Source organism: Neopsephotus bourkii, unplaced genomic scaffold, assembly GCF_033783945.1.
Source record: "Neopsephotus bourkii isolate Nb327-2 ecotype Australia unplaced genomic scaffold, CSIRO-AGI_Nbou_v1 NB_1792, whole genome shotgun sequence".
Classification (NCBI taxonomy): Eukaryota; Metazoa; Chordata; class Aves; order Psittaciformes; family Psittacidae; genus Neopsephotus; species Neopsephotus bourkii.
Genome location: NW_026902266.1, coordinates 3,966,133 through 3,982,402, shown reverse-complemented (window position 1 = coordinate 3,982,402; position 16,270 = coordinate 3,966,133). Strand labels below are relative to the sequence as shown.

At 45.2% G+C, this 16,270-nt stretch overlaps 1 protein-coding gene across 1 annotated transcript in view; it reads right to left on the bottom strand.

Annotated features, from left to right (window-relative positions):
* Positions 1-2,630: 2,630 nt before the first annotated feature.
* Positions 2,631-16,270, bottom strand: part of LRRC56 (leucine rich repeat containing 56) — a 54,269-nt gene continuing 40,629 nt past the window's right edge. The window contains 9 exon segments of the mRNA XM_061380413.1: positions 2,631-3,959; positions 4,716-5,079; positions 7,649-7,833; positions 8,576-8,796; positions 9,722-9,796; positions 9,884-9,948; positions 12,241-12,388; positions 12,390-12,505; positions 14,535-14,712. Of these exon segments, the coding sequence (XP_061236397.1) occupies positions 3,770-3,959; positions 4,716-5,079; positions 7,649-7,833; positions 8,576-8,796; positions 9,722-9,796; positions 9,884-9,948; positions 12,241-12,388; positions 12,390-12,505; positions 14,535-14,712 (1,542 nt within the window). The 3' untranslated portion in view covers positions 2,631-3,769.

Here is a 16,270-nt window from a genome sequence, read left to right as displayed (position 1 = left end):
CACAGCCTGACACGCTGTGCAGTGAGTGCTCCTGGAGCATTGCCCACCAGAGCCTGGGAGCTGGGGTGGCCAGGCCAGGCTGGGTGCCGAGCTGTGGGTTCAACAGGCACTTTCTCCTGCTGCAACTGCAGGAGCACCCAGGTCTTGTGTTGATAACCCCCTTCCCCTCCCCAGACCACCTCCGCTCAGCTGGGCATGGCAAGAGGCAGGATGGGGATACAGCTTGAGATCAAAACATGCAGTCTAGAGCCTGTTTGCAGCTATGGCCTGTGACAAAAATCATCTCTTTAAGACATGAAGGGTTGCACATAGCATCATCAGATGCCCTGTAGCACCATGAATGCTCTATAGCACCACTGCTTTTCCATGCAGAGGGAGGGCCCAGGATGTTCTCCATTACATTTTGTGGGCACTGCAGGTTTCCTAAGGGAGTATTTCCAAACAAATCCAAATCGTATGTGATACAACGTGGTGCATTCGGGAGCGTCATACAGGGCCAGAACACTGGATGCTGGAGAAGGTAAGAGAGAAAACGCTGCGCCCAGGGAGTGCCGAACGCCTCCCAAATGCTCTGGAGCTATCTGTGGTTGGTTTTCGAGTCTTTTGGAAGTTACGCTTATGAGACTCTCTTCTTCCCTCTAGCGTCCATTTAAAGGCGTTCTTCTTGCTCTTCAAACCCAAGCGAAGCGGCGGCTCGCTGATTGCATGCGCAGCCACTCTCTTCCTCAGGCACAGGTTTTACATTATAAATGACACTGCAGATCTCCACCCAGGAGTCCCACATTTCATTTTCTGGTTTACACTGTGCCATGCGGGAGGATCCTGTTGCAAGGCCGTCACCCCCCGACATGCTTAAAAACATCATCTCAATTACTCCCTTAATTTTAGCACAATCAGGCTGAGCTTTAGCTGGGGATGCGCAGGCACAGCAAGGCTCGTGATGACAATGGGGAGAAGATGTGTCAGTGCGGATGCTTTGTTCGGTGGACGGGTCAGAGCCCGTTTGGGTGGGATGCTGTCTCAGCCATGCTCCCCTCAGGGTGAGGAAGGGTTGTTAGACACTGCAGTAACTGGCTGGCTGGCATGCAGTCCACACTTGTTTCTCAATTATTTTCTAAAGCTCTGGCTGAGCAGAGCCCTTCAGTATGCAGGGCACTACCAGCCACTCCAGCAGAGGGGCTCGCAGGACACCAGCTAAGAGGCTGAGAGGCCTCCTGGGTGGACCGTGCTTCTGCTAACGCCACAGCAGTGTCCCTTTGGACCACATCCCTTTGCTGCTAGCCCTGCTCCCTGCAGGGCAGCTGCCCCAGCTAACCACCCCCTCTGTCAGCAGCATGTGCTGATGGGACTCAGCTCCCGGCAGAAAGCACATCCCTGTGGTGCTTATTTATTAATAGCTGGGGGGGGGGGTAGTTCTCACCCCTCTCTCCTGCTTACACTCTAGATATCAATTTGGCAGCTGGCAGCAAATCCCATTAAGGCAGTGAGACACTTAAAGCCATCAGCAGCTCCTCACAAGAACGAGGGGATGGGCAGCGGTAATGTACATATGAAACTAGTTGCATCCAACCAAAAGCAAGGATCCTACTGAGATAAATATTAATAGAGTTTACAAAGGCAGGGATAGGAATAAGCTCATTCATTAAAGGATTTTCTCCATATTCAACAGACCAACACAGAATTTTAGCAGAGGAACCAGTGACAAGAAAACTCGGAATGAAACTCCCCATATATTTCCCTTTTGGGACAAAAGAACAGAATTCCTGGGTAACCCACCCATCATGCCTGGCCTTTCGTAATAAGCACATAAAGCCCTGGCTGGCTTTTACATTTTCTAGATGAAAAAGGTGGAAGGTGGATGAACAGAGGCTAAAACCAGAGGATAATTTCCTCTGTGGATGTGTTACAGCTGTGCAGATCTGATATGCAACAGCCTGATTTATTTTGCTTGTCCTGGAAACTGCAACAGACAACAGCATGGCAACCCTGAGGGTGCACCCACTACTGGCAGAGGAGACAACCAGCCCTTCTTCCAACCATCGTGTCTGTCTGTGATCACAAGCTTGCTCTCTTAACAAGCCTCCCTGCTGCTCCAAGCACGACAGCCTGGCTCTGAGTCATGTTATGGGTTTAGCTTCAGAGCACGTACTCTTGCACATACTACTCAGCAGGCCAGATCACCCAGAAAGGACACAACAAAGGTGGTACACAAAAACTCAAGCCTCTGAGCTGTCCACCAATGCTTGGCTCTGCTACCTGCTAAGGTTTCATGTGCTTAGGACTAATAAGTCTTCCCCCATTCCCTGTGCCAGAATTTTGTTTTGGCGGTGGTCATGGTCAGCAACACTGGCAAAAAGTGAATTTTAGGACCCTGTTTATGGACACAGGCACTGGTGTTGGGCGACACCTGATGGGAAATCCTGCCTGCACCCAAAGTATTGCACAGAAACACATACCTCATAGGTTTTAATGACTTTTGGTGGATTAATTCCTCAAGGACTTGCCAAAACTGGACAAATTAGCTTAAAGCTCCAGAGTATTTTGTCTGGCGAGACAAAGTTTTGGTGTTTTCTGTATTATTCTGCTCCTCTACTTTAAGCTGACCAGAAGAAGGAACATAAACCAATTCATTAACCTACCATGTAATCAGTGTTTATCAACCAATTAAAAAATATATCTCTAACATAGTAATTTAAACTGGAAAATGCAATGATGCATGGTTTCAGACTGCAACATCAATGAAGTTTTAAGGCAGTCATTTGGATCAGCATCTCAGTCTGCAGTCACTCAAACCAATGGTTTGAATCTCACTCAAATTTAAAACAAATGCCCTATTGAAAAAAAAAAAAAGGATTTTCCCCTTACTTCCCTGCCTTGTCTTTGTGGCAGCATTACTTAAAATTATTCAGTCATATGAAATTAGAAAGTCTATTTGGTCTAAAAAGCTAGAGATGGGATGCTTGACACTAAAGGCACCTGCAGAGGATGCTCCTGACACCTGCTTACATGCTAATGACATTCCAGTATGCCTCTATCCATAGGAAACAAGATAAAGCCTTCCAGGTAGCTATGAAGCAAACAAACATGTTAATATTGCAAGCCACTTTGTTAGCATTGTCTCCCATAACAATGTAGGCAACAAGATCCTCAGATGCCTGTGGACGGGTGAGCTCCTGGGAGAGCATAAGCTCTGACAAAACGTGACCTTCCTGGGCTCTTCCTCAGGCCACACATGCTCCCCTTACAACCCGCTCCAGACATTGCTTCCTCTCAAGCCACTGGCTTGTCCCTTACATGTTAAACATCCAGGGCTGCATAAGATGCATTGTGGGCTGCTGCTAGATCAAGGGGATAGGAGTGAGAGGGAACGCTCTGTCCCTCACCTCCTCCAGCCCACTCCACAAACTGCAAGCTCCATGCTCTGCTTGGTTCAGTGTCCCTGCCTGACTCACAGAGTAGAGCATAGTGTGCATGAGAGGAAATACACTAGGACTTGCTCAGTTTTAGTGCATGAAGACTGCAAAAATAACCATGTTTGTCTATAATAAGAGGTTTATTAGCTCTTCTGTTGATCAGCAGGTGCTCTTTGAAGAAAGCAGTTCTGGACCAGCTGTAGCCTTAATTGAGGCAAATCATGTCATTTGTTTGAACTGCTCTACTTGCACAGCTCTACATTTAGCTTGTAGAAGAAGCTGAAAGAAGATAGCATGAATCCTTCAAGACTCTGCTGTGTATGTAGATCCAACACATATCGCCACCTAGGTACATTCTATGACTGTGGACTTCTCTTCTGAGATGTTGAGGAAGTGGGTCTGTGTGGCAATGGCTGCAGCATGGCCCTGGCAGTCAGGGGCCAAGCAGTGTTCATCAGTCCAGACCTCTGTGGGGCTTTTGTGGATGAGCAGACAGCTGGCTGGTGGTGGTTGATCTCTCCTGGAAGGCTTTCATCCACGATGGGTCTGAGAGAAAAGAGAGAAACACTGTGGTGAAATTGCACTCAGGGTCTGGGTATCTGCATTCTCCCCACCAGCTCTGCTGTCTCTCACTCTGAAAACTCAACTGAAAGCTGCCAGGCTTGGGAGCAGCAGAAGACACACCAGCTTCCCACACAAGGCATGTACTCTCTGCCTATACTGCTCTATAATGCCTATGTTAACTTCAAAATCAAAGTGTCATTCACAGCTCCTCAGTTTTATTTCTTCGAAGAAGCAACAAGATGCTAATCTTACAGTAAGCGGGTTCATAAATAACCATGGTTTGGTGCATGTAACACTTCTCTAATGCCTACTTTATTTTCCAAAGCTCATTCTAACATGAATTAATGTAAGTTTTAAGGGGAGAAAAAAATAAGAAGTGTGATGTCAGGAACTTGCGCTGGGGTTTAGCTAAGGAGAGTCTTGAACAACTGCCACTACAAGAACTCTGCAACAGACATAGGCATCAGTCCATGAGAATGGAGCCGTAAGAACACAAGAAAATTCTGGGCTATCATTTAAGAAAATACCAAATTTCCAATGCTCAAGCTATAAGGAACATGAGGAAATGTTTAGCTTAGCACTAGACGCACAAAAGTAAATGTCAGCACAAATAAAAGGAGGGGTTTTTACAGGACAGGCGACTCCAGAGACAACACAGAAGTCTGTTTTCTCCTCCTGTGAAGTCCCTTCTGTTTCCCCCAGACACAGTGCAAGCACTGCTGCTGGCAGTGTGCATACCTGATGCTTGTTGATCCAGCAGCTGTTGGTATTGAAGTAGGCCTCTGCTGGCCAGTGCTCCCAGCAGGCTGGTGCTGCCCTGGAGATCCAGAGGCAGCCAGCATGCTGTGCTGGCTCAGAAGAGCAAATTTCGTGCCCTGAGGCTGGGCTGAATTTTCTTGATGAGCTCTTGGCTGGCATTGCTGTACCCACTGCCTGTCCTCTTGGCTGGGTGTTTTTAGGCATCTTATCCTGTGGTTCCTTTTTTTCCAGGATCTTGCTGCAACACCTGTTACAGATGCAGGTGAAGGGGTTTTTGGAGGAGATGGAATTAGGCAGTGGTTTGGGTTGGAGAACACTGCACCTTCCTGATCCTGTGATGAACCTGAAACAGGGAGGGAAGCACAGTGATTTACCAGTTCAACTTATTCCTAAATGACTGACTTGGTGAGAAAAATGTATTGGAGAATGCTGTGTGATGGAGATGGGTGGGCAGTTGTGCCCCTGGCCTTGTTGAATTGCTTCCTCTGAGAGCCAGGGATTTGGGTGACTTGGCAGCCTCCCTGCTGGTGACATGCCAAGCACTGGAACTGCTCATGAGCCATGCACAGCTCAAGTGGAGCAAACCAGCTCACCCATCCCCTTGTTCTCAGGCAGGATCATACATGCATCATTCCTAGCCAGCATTTGCACTGAGTTGTTTTAAATACCTGAGGACCTCATCCACTGATTGGAAATTCAAGGCACAGGAATAATTGCAGATGAGTGGATTCGCTTTTTAATCAGAGGATTTTTTTAATCAGAGGCAGAGGTGTAAGAACAAGATCTTGAGATTAACCTTAAAATTATGGAAATTGCCTGACAGATAAGGAAAATATTGTTCTACATATAGGGCTACTACCTGGCTGTTAATATTAGCTCATGTAGTCTCAGGTGCAACATATAGAGAAGTCTTGTTCCTGACTTATAAATATAACATGCATGCTTAAAACGATGCTATATGTAGCAGGGGTCTAATTACTCTTGTCTATTAAAAGAACCAACTGTACTTAAGCGCCTGATATGCAGGGTACAGGGCAGGAACACAGTATAAAGAATGTGCTACCAAGCCCATGCCCAAGCCCAGAGAGTTCAGCTTCATAGCCCCTAACTGATGGGCATGTATTTTACTGCTTAGGTAACAACTGAAAGCTGATACAAAATTTTCACTGAACAATTTCCATAATACTATACTTTAATAACGTCTAAATTTCATAGGGGTTTTTATTTAAGTAAAGACACTCTGAAAGACTGGTATGCCTGACTCAAGAGCCTGAAATAACACTCAACAGCTTCCAAAGGGTGCAGATTATATGGATCTGTTGCTGCAACTACTTTTAAATAACAGCAGTTTTGCTCAAATGACTTATCCTTTCCTGATCAGAAGCACTGTTTTCAGCAACAAGTTCTTCTGTGAGAAAACCACAGAAGTGATTGGGTAGAACACACTTCCGAAGTTAAGTGCTGAAGCATTTAAATGCCTCTCCAAACCTTGACACAGTCTCAAGTCACAGAGGTCAAGTATATTTTTAATTGCCTTGCTGAATAAAATCTGTCAGTTGCTAAAGTTTGATCAGGTATTTGCTCTGCAAAACACATACGTCTATTAGTGACAGTGGGCCAAGGCTACCATGCTTGTGATTATTTGAATCTTGGTTATTATGGCCAGCAGCTTGTAATTTGGTATCTGGGTCATCTGCACAGCCCCCATCCCCTATGTAATACTAGATTTCATACCACTCCAACAATCTTGTAACCAAATGCTAGCAGATTTGGTTACAAGACGGGCAGATTTATGCTCAACCATTCACTTTGATAGTCCTATAAGGCATGACCCTGCTGCACTGTGAGATACCTGGACATTGTTTACTCAATCTACAAAGATGATGAGATCATAATAAATCATACTCAATTTATGGAAATCATATTAACTCTAAAAAAGGTCTGATTAAACCTAAAGAGACCACAAGATCATAATCGAAGACATCTGTGGTCACTGGACAATTGGCCATTCATTTAGATTTTTCCAAACCGTTTCTGTTCTTATTAAAGAGATATTACTTATACTACCATTAGTACACAGAGACATTGAATGGTTTAATGATGCTTCTGTTTCTTCCAAAACATTTGTTTTTCTAAATTTTAATAGCTCAATTTAGCCCTTGAAAGAAACATAAAGTAAAACCTCACATGCTAGTATTTACTGAGACCCCCAAAAGTTATCATTAACAATAGTAGCAAAGTTGTATTTTTGTACTCAATATGTATTTGGAATAACCATTATTAATATTTCAAATATTCTTAAATATAATATTCAATGAGTGGTGAAGAGCAGGAATTCTGCTTTCATTTATGTAAATGCAATTCTGGAGAGGCCTTTAGTTTTGTTTTTGATGAGTAGAAGAACACATTTCATTTGTAAACTGTTTATTGAATGCATCTCTTTGGTTGCATATCTTTCCAGAATTCCCAGTTGCCCAGTTAAACCTTAATCATTAGCTCAGCCAAATACTTCCACCAGTGCCAACTGGGTTAAAATATAGCTCAGGTGGAACACCAGTGTTTTAGACTTGTCACTGCCATAAATTAACGATACAAGGTAGAAGGCAGAGGCATGTCCTTCCTCTAGACTTGATGTTAACCTGGTTTAAGATCAGCTTGGCTCCTCTTAAGTCTACAGATCCATGTTGATGAATCAACTGATGGTCAACACAGTTGGCCACCATGTCCTGCTTAAAAACTAGAATGGATTTCATAGGGTCTAGCTCTCCAGTGATATTTCCAAATTGCTGCTCTAGAGCACAGAAGCCGGATCTCTTAAAACACTGCAGTTACTAATACACCAGTCTACAAATGGTTAGTTGCAAGTATCACTACCCAATGCTGATCCTTCCCCAGAGGTTTAGGTCCAGTACCTGAGGAAGACTGGGAGAGGCAGGAGTGGCAAGGAGAATCAAGTGAAATCCTTTCAATGAGGTCCTTATCAGAGGTCTCACCTTCATAACTGTCAGTCAGGCTGAAGTCTTCACCCTCTTCCTCATCACTAAGAGTTATCCTCAGTGCTTGGGTGACTTTTTCTTGCTGTCCTCTATGCAGGCACCTGGACAATATCAAATATCACACCTTTATTTAGCCTTTGAGTTGTGAATATGCATCCAGCCACGTGCAGCTTGGCATGGCCACATAGGCAAACACCCGGGAAGTGGATTTAGTCAGCCAGTGTGATTTCCCACTTTCCCAGAGAAATGCAAAATTGTTCTAAGTGGATTAGCCATCTAAGCTTCCTGTGTCTGATTATCTGAAAGTGTCCTATAGTTAACCAAGTGAAATGGGACAGATTTTAAACACTACACAGTGAAGTAAGCTCAGGGATATGAAGCTGTTTTTCCTTCCAAAACAACCACTAATTGTCTATGAGGTGGGGGAATCTCAGTCGGGTGTTACTTTCCTTTCAGGCTTTCATTTGGTTAGCCAATGTGATGTTTGCAGAAAACCTCATCCACTTTCACTTTTTTTAGTGTCTGAAGGTAGGCACCATCAGGGCCAAGAATGTTTCATTAGTTGTGAAAAGTCATTTCCTTGCTCTCACTAAGCAGGTGAGCCCACCCTGGCTATGCAGGTCTTCAGCTTGCTCTAGAGAGAGGTCAGAGGTTTTTTCTCCCTTGCACACCCTGCAGATGCTCCAGTGAGGAGGCCTGATGGATGGATTGCCGCCGCAGGGACAGGAAGGCAGGAGGCCAAGACTATCCCTCGAAACCGCCACCAGGTGGCCAAGGAGTTTAATTTAACCAGAAAATGAATGCCCACTTTACTGCACGACAAGATTTCTCCTGCAGTCTCACCTCTTTTGCTGCTCTCTCTTGGCGCTCAGTTCAGAGAGCACATCTTCCTGGTGCAGACTTCCTCCTCCTTCAGAGCTGTAAAGCTTTTCTGTCCTCAGACCACGGAGTTTCAAAGGGCTCACTGCAGGTGGCTGGAAAATGACAGAAATTATTTTGATAACCTCAGGAGCTCTCTCCAGCTCTGCTTCTAGATTGTGGATTTTAGAAGGCATCAAATGATGCTGTTACACCTGAATCTTCAGATCACACCTCACTATTTTCTTGCTCCTCAGTTTTAAGAAGCCCCACACCCCAGTCATGTGCACCGTTACAGCTTGTGGAACCCAGGGTGGCAGTAAGACAGATGTTGACTTACATCTCACTGGTGTATAAGCTGTAGTATCTATGACAATAAGCATATTAAGACCAGTACCACAGAAACTGCATCATTCAGCATGTGACTGCAGTCCCCTTCCACATCCTCGTTTATAACCCAGTAATTCACTCAAATCATACAATGGTTTGGGTTAGAAGGGCCCTTAAAGATCATCTATTTCCAATGTTCAAATTTGTTTCAGAAAATCTCCCAGTGCTTGTGCAGTGGAAGTGCAGAGACAAGGGAGGGACACTTTTTTTCCAGTGGTTCTTCAACATCTGTTGTCAGCATTAAGTGAGGCTGCTGACAATGCAGTGATGCAGGTGTCCTACGCATGCTGTTTTCCTGGTTTAGTACAGTCTGTTTAAAAACATGCTTGTGTGCATTTGTGCTGTGTTGAACCTCATGGCCCATAGAAGCTAACCGTGACAACCCATACTGCACCCCTTTACACACACGGGCATCCTGTCACTACATTTCGGCTGAAATGAGCAGGCTGACCCACAGGGCTGAGGTACCACCCCACTGCCAAGAGGAACAACCTTTGTTTAGCCAACAGGAATGGCTTTGCAGCAATTTGGCTATTTATACCAACATCAAAAAAACACTGCTGAAGAAAAATCTTTTGCATAATAGCTGCCATAGAAATACTGTCAGGTTTTGCAATCCTGCCTTGTGTTCTGCTCAGCCAGGACAATGCGAAATGTACCACCATCAGCTGATAGCTTATTTTCATGTGTTCCTTTAAGGCTGATGGTTAATTGTTGCTAGCACATGGGAGCATCTGTAACCTTAGGGCAAGAGGCTCTGTCCTCCTCAAGGTCAATTGCATCTTGGGGGGCTTTTGTGCTGCAGAAGAGAGCAAGCTGCCACAAGCCACAGTGCGAGTTCAGTTTATCCCAGGAGCCTGGGGGTTACCAGGCAGGAATATGACATATACAAGAAAAACATACACCTAGCTTTTGCCTCCTTGCACAAAGAGCCTCGGTGTGGCTCCCACACATAACTTGACTGAGTCCTAAGAAGAAAAAGAGAACATTTTATTCCAGCATTTAACAAATGGTGTGTCTTTGAAATCAGTCAATAGCATTTTCACAGACAGGAAGATGTAATATTTCATGGTGTAGGTTCATGGTGTGAGCTGGCATGGCCTGACACCATTGCATTTCTCTGCTTCTACCAGAATCTGTTTCCTTCTGCTTCTGCCCTGCCTCATCCACTGTGCTGCTGCAAACATTTGTGTAGCCACACAGTGAGTCAGATCAGGGAACAGATCCAGATCAAAACTAAATTTGTTTTTTGTGGGGTGTGTGTGTTTGTTTTGCTGAATTATTTTTCAGCTGTATCTCGATCAGAATCAGGTTCCCCATGTGGCTATGCAGATGTTCTTGCCAAAAAAGATACAAGGCAGCAAAGGGGCAGGAAGAAGCAGTGAGTGTCGGGTGAAACTGTCTCTGTCAGTAGTGCCAGCGACCTGAAAGTGCATGTAAAAGTATCACAGAATAATAGCACGGTTTGGGTTGGAAGGGACCTTAAAGATTACCTTGTTCCAACACCACTGCCATGGGCAGGGACACCTTCCACTAGACCAGGTTGCTCAAAGTCACGTCCAACCTTGTCTTGAACACTACCAGGAATGGGGTGTCCAAAACTTTCTGGGCAACCTGTGCCAGTGTGTCACCACCCTCACAGTAAAGAACTTCCTTCTATCTAATCTAATTCTATCCTCTTTCAGTTTAAAACCATTCCCCCTTGTCCTATCCCTACAGACCCATGTCAGAAGTCCCTCTCCAAATTTCTTCTTGGCTCCTTTAGGCACTGGAAGGTTGCTATAATGTCTCCCTGGAGCCTTCTCTTCTCCAAGCAGAACAACCCCAGCTCTATCAGTCTGTCTTCAATAGGAGACATGCTCCAGCCCTTGAAGCATCTTCATGGCCTCCTCTGGACTCACTGCCACAGGTCCAAATCCTGCTTGTTTTGGGGGCTCCAGAGCTGAACACAGTCCTGCAGGTTGGGTATCATGAGAGCAGAAAAGACGGGCAGAATCACCTCTCCTGACCTCCTGGTCACGCTGCTTCTGATGCAGCACAGCATATAGTTGACCTTCTGGGCTGTGAGCACACACTGATGGGTCATGATCGGTTTCTCATTGACCAACAGCTCCAGGTCCTTCTCTTCAGGGCTGCTCTCAATCCAGTCTCCACCCAGCCTATATTTGTTTGGGGGATTTCCCTGACCCAGGTGCAGGACCTTGCATTTGGCCTTATTGAATGTCATGAGGTTTGCATGGATATACCTCTCCAGCCTGTCAAGGTGCCTCTGGATGGTCTCATTCCCTGGCAAACTGCATTCAGTTTCCATGTTCTTTTCCAAACGAACACTCAGTCAACACTACATCACTTCATCTAGTTCATCATCCTGAGTCCTTCTACAGCAAAGAACTGAGCTGAGACTGGCATCTGAGAGAAACAGCCCACAATGCTGGGAAAGCAAACTTCATCTTCCTATCTAATCTGCACTCCATGGACCAGTGGAGTTGCACCATCAAGATATTTTCAGGAGCCAGGAAAGGACATTGTGGCAAGTGCCACATATTGTACCAGAAGTGAGCTCCCTTTAAATCCAGCTGCCTCCACGAGCTGCTAACTTGGTATAACTTCTGGGTAGCCAGAGCACAAAGGGAGGTGGTACACCTGTGTTTTGGGTGAGCCTGTAGATCAGGTATGTGAAATCAAGGAACTGACCCCTTTTGCTGAGGGCCCCACTCCTGGAAACCCAGAAGAAAGTGCTCGTTAGCAGCAGCGATGCTGCTGCAGTATGAGACTGCAGTACCTGTTGTTGGAGCACATGTGATCCCACAGTGAGTGAATGTGCATCATCATGCCTTTCTAGAGTACTACCTTGGATCACATTCCTGTGACTGAATGATATGCGCCAGATGTGACTTAAGTGAGCTCCAGCTAGGCTGATGTGTAACTTGAAGGAATGAGCAAAACAGCTTTTGACAAGGTGTGAAGGGCAGCTTCAGTGAGGGAGCACCACTGCAGTTCAGGGCTGTTAAGACGGACAGCAGCACATAATAGATGGGGGTGAGGGGCTGAGGAGGCCAGATGACATTCACCTCCTTCTGCAGGGGGAAATAAAGGAAATCCCATGCTAAAGCAGGTGAGTCCCACAGAAGAAAACGTGCTGAACCTGATTAGAAGCACCATGGGTAGGTGGTATTCAAAGCACTCAGGCTTTCATCAGCAATAATAATCAGGAGGAGGTGGAGGTGTGGGAAAGAGCAAGATTAAAAAACATACGTTACCATGTATCAAATCACTGGAGTCGTCTTCTGTGAACAGCTCATCAGAAACAGTGGGATCTGGAAGAGGACAGCCACCATGTAAGAGGCAGGCACTGCTAGATCTCCCTGCATGAGCAGATGACTGCACAGTGCCAGGTCTGGAAGCTGGCACTAAGACATGGATCTAAGACAGAGATTTTGCTAGAGTAAGCACAGTCATTCAAGGCTTCAAACCACACCATCACCGTACACTGCCAATATGGGGACTGCTGCTGCACACCTGGAGCTGTAGGACACAATAAAACACGTCATTGCTCATACAAGAAACATGCTGGGACGGGTCATGCCCAGAGACAGAAGGCTTCCTGGTGCTGCATGCAGTCCCCCATAGCTGTCCTCTGCAGACAGTAGAACCTGGGGGTCCCAATTAAACCAAAGTCCTTTCCCACCCTCCTCCTGTTTCTGAACACCAGAGACCGACTGCTGGCTGAATATGGCGTCAGGAAGTGTTCTGTGCTCACCACCCACCTCCAATTGCCCCACAGGTGAGCCTGGACATATCCAGGGCTCTGCTACTTCTCCTGTCTGCATACCCAGGGTAAGAGCATGCTGCCTTTCATTTGCTGCCCCTCTGCCTACGGGGGGGAACCACTGCAGGTTTGCTACTGCTCCAAGCCCCCAGTCCTAAGATATATTGCTTAAATACTCAGGCATAATGCAGATGGTGACACTGCTACCAGAGCTATTAAACAATCAGGGCAAACTACATATCAGGAGCTATGGAAATCTGAGAATGGCAGTGACAGATTCTTCCAGTATTGCATCAGAGACACATACTTCTCTACCATAGAGAGAAAGGTGAAAACTGATGTTTCGTAATGCTACAGGGCAGGGTGGATAATACAGAAGCTAACTAAAGCAGATAGAGCCCTATCCCCTTGCCTGCTCAACCACCGGCTGCCCTGGGAACACATCACAGCTGTAAGAGCAGCATGTGCAGCCAACAACCCATAGGAGAGCAAATTTCATTACAAAGCATGCCATTCATCTAGGCACTGAAAAGTGCTGAGAGTCTACCAGCTTAACAGTGGAGGACTCAGCTCTGTAATAATATGGCATTTCCTTAAGGGTGGAGTGTTAGGGACCTGTAAAATATGTGGGCCTTAGAACTACAAACTCATGAAATACACAGTGCGTTAAAAGCACCTGAGTCAACATTGCTCTAGGAAAGAAACAAATGCGAGGATGTTCGAACCTGACCATATCAGCTCATCAGTTCAGAGCTGAAGGCAAGAATATGAGTCTGGCTGCACTAGGAAATAATATGAACTTACAAGTTTGTGCCCTGTCCTTACTGGCACAGCTGGCAGCTTACTTTAGTTAACCAGTTTTCTGAACCATAGCTGATATTTGCCAAAGCAGGATCATTGAGGGATCAGATTTTAATGGATTATTTTTCCCACAATAACTTCTATTACAACTACTGATTTGTACCCATAGGGATTAAATAAATGACAAATGTATGTACTTATTCCAAAACAAATTAAATATTTAAAGAAATACACTTGGCAGGCAAATCACAATGGGGGTGGCGGAAAGGGCTGGGAAGCCAAGTGCATTGCCTACATTAATGAGGAGCAACAGGAGCAGTTTTAGGAAATGCTTGGTAATATGTAATGGTATGCAGCAAAATGAATGTAGAATGATTGATACATAAAAGCATGGACAACTGAACTATAACCAAGGATACAGGCAAGGGGACAACAGGTGTTTTTTTCAAACCATTTACTCCCTACTAATGCATGTAACGGACTTAATCACAGAGGCAAGGAAAATGGAACAAATCTCCATGCAATCTCAGTTGCTTGGATGTTGCTGCCATTGCGGGGTGGTGACCAAATTGCCTTTCCTATTATTAAATTGGAGAAGGAAATCCTGCTACATCGACCCAGTGTAGGATTGACTGCTGCTATGGAAAGGGCTACGAAGAGCTGCTGTCAAAATATTCCTTTCCAAGCTTTGCTTTTTCCAGTCATGCAGAATTAATGCTAAGCACAGACTTCCAGTTACTACTGGATTTGCCTGATGCTCTAGAAGTCATCCGCATTTTCCTGATCTTGATGCCCAGCTTCGGACAGCTTTAATTTAAGCCTGCAGTGCTGAATTCTAGCTTCCTCACCTCCCAAGTCATAACAACTCCCTTTGTCCCTTCACTATAATTAAATGTTGGCTTTGAAGAGGCCAGCTTGCTCTTCATCTTTCTTTTTTGCACATCATAACCTGAAAAATGAACCCCAACAGGAAACCTGACGTACCTAACCATGAAATGTCTCCAGCTAAACCACCTTCCTTGATGGATTCCTTGATGATAAGCCAGTCCTCATGCATCCTATTGGGAGGAAGGAGAGCAGTCTGGCTTGCTGGTATTTCATCCAAATATTCCAAGTGGGGAATCAGTTTTTTTACTTCAGCTCTGTAATTATAATCTGGTTCCTGGTGAAATTGAGAAAGTGGTCACTTGAACAGTTGATTTAACAGACTGTGGACTTCCACCAGCAGCACAGCAGTGTTCACTTTGTAAGACTGCATATAATTTGAAATGCCTTCTATGAGGCAAACCTATTAATTCAACAGAAATAAAGAGTCAAGACTTTCATTTCACTGAGCTTTCTCCTTGCATAATTATTTTTTTACAGAAAAGGTTTATTGTGAACATGCCCTGAGCAGTGCAAACACATGACACCTGCCCAAAGGCCCCTTTGCTGTTTACCCATTGGTGATTGTGGCGTCTGTCTCTGTTTTACTATGTATAATGCACGAAAGTGTACAAAGCCACTGATGCCCATGGAAAGCCTGGGCATCCTCAGCATTTAGCCAGCCTCTCTCCCTGCTTTTGTGATTCTGTGGTTGCTGCATCAATACTCGGGTGATAGGAAGACTTGAAAACATGTGATGACTGTTGCTACACCTGCTGATGGAAAAAGGGCATTTTCATGGATTGTGTTTTTAGGCACACCCATAAACTAGGTACAGCAAGTGAACTGCACTGGTTTTCTGGGGCAGTCTTCAGGGGCTTGGTGTGTGATTTTATACACTGTTAGAAGTGATGGCTTACTCCACACTACATGTGCTTCTGCAAGAAGTCACATACCAACAGCAGGTATGCAGAAGGCTAAAATGGACTGCATTTGGGTTTCTTTTCTCTGTGCTGGAAAAACAATGCCATTGCTTCCAAAGCACATGGACTCAGTGTGACAGCCATGGGGGAAAGCATGGGTGTAGCCCCTTCTGCATATGTGTGGGGAGCTGACATGTTATAATATGATTCATGAGCACATGCCAATGCTTTGGAACCCCTGAGCAGCAAGGCAATCCAGAACAGTTACAACTGTGCTCAGAGCACACTGCAAATTGGGCTGTTTTGGTGGGTTCAGGTGGTACAGACACCTTCATGTGGCACCTCTGTCTTCGGGAAAAGTTATCAATATAGCAGGGCTGACTGGGTCATGCTGCTTTGAAATGGGAATATTTCTGGTTAAAATAGTCTCAGATTACAAAAAGCAGCAAACAATGATGACTGATACTAAAAGAAAATATAAAACAAGAGCACGCTGCTACTGGCAGAATATGAATGGACAGCTCCCTGCAAATCAATCACTTCATCCAGTAAATGTTACGCTTTTCAAGACACTGCATGCAATATTAGAAAACCTCACAAAGCCAAGTCCTCATTCAGTACAAAGCTGTCACAAACAGAAATCTTTCTGTGGGAACTGCCTGGCTGTATGCTCCCTCCTTCTGCACAATGCAGCACTGAGGCTGGCAGGGGAACTCACCAAATAGAGGGTGCGTTTTTGTTGTTGAGAGGCAAACACTGGAGTTCTCTAACTAAGCCTTTAATCTTAATTTAGAAAATGAGTCAACCAATTGCCATGCTGCCCTGTACCACATGTACTCTGAACAGTTTCTGGGCTACAGCCAATTTCCAGCCATGTCTTATTGGAGAGGAGCATCACATTACACCCATGTTACATTAGTGCAGCAGGGGCTG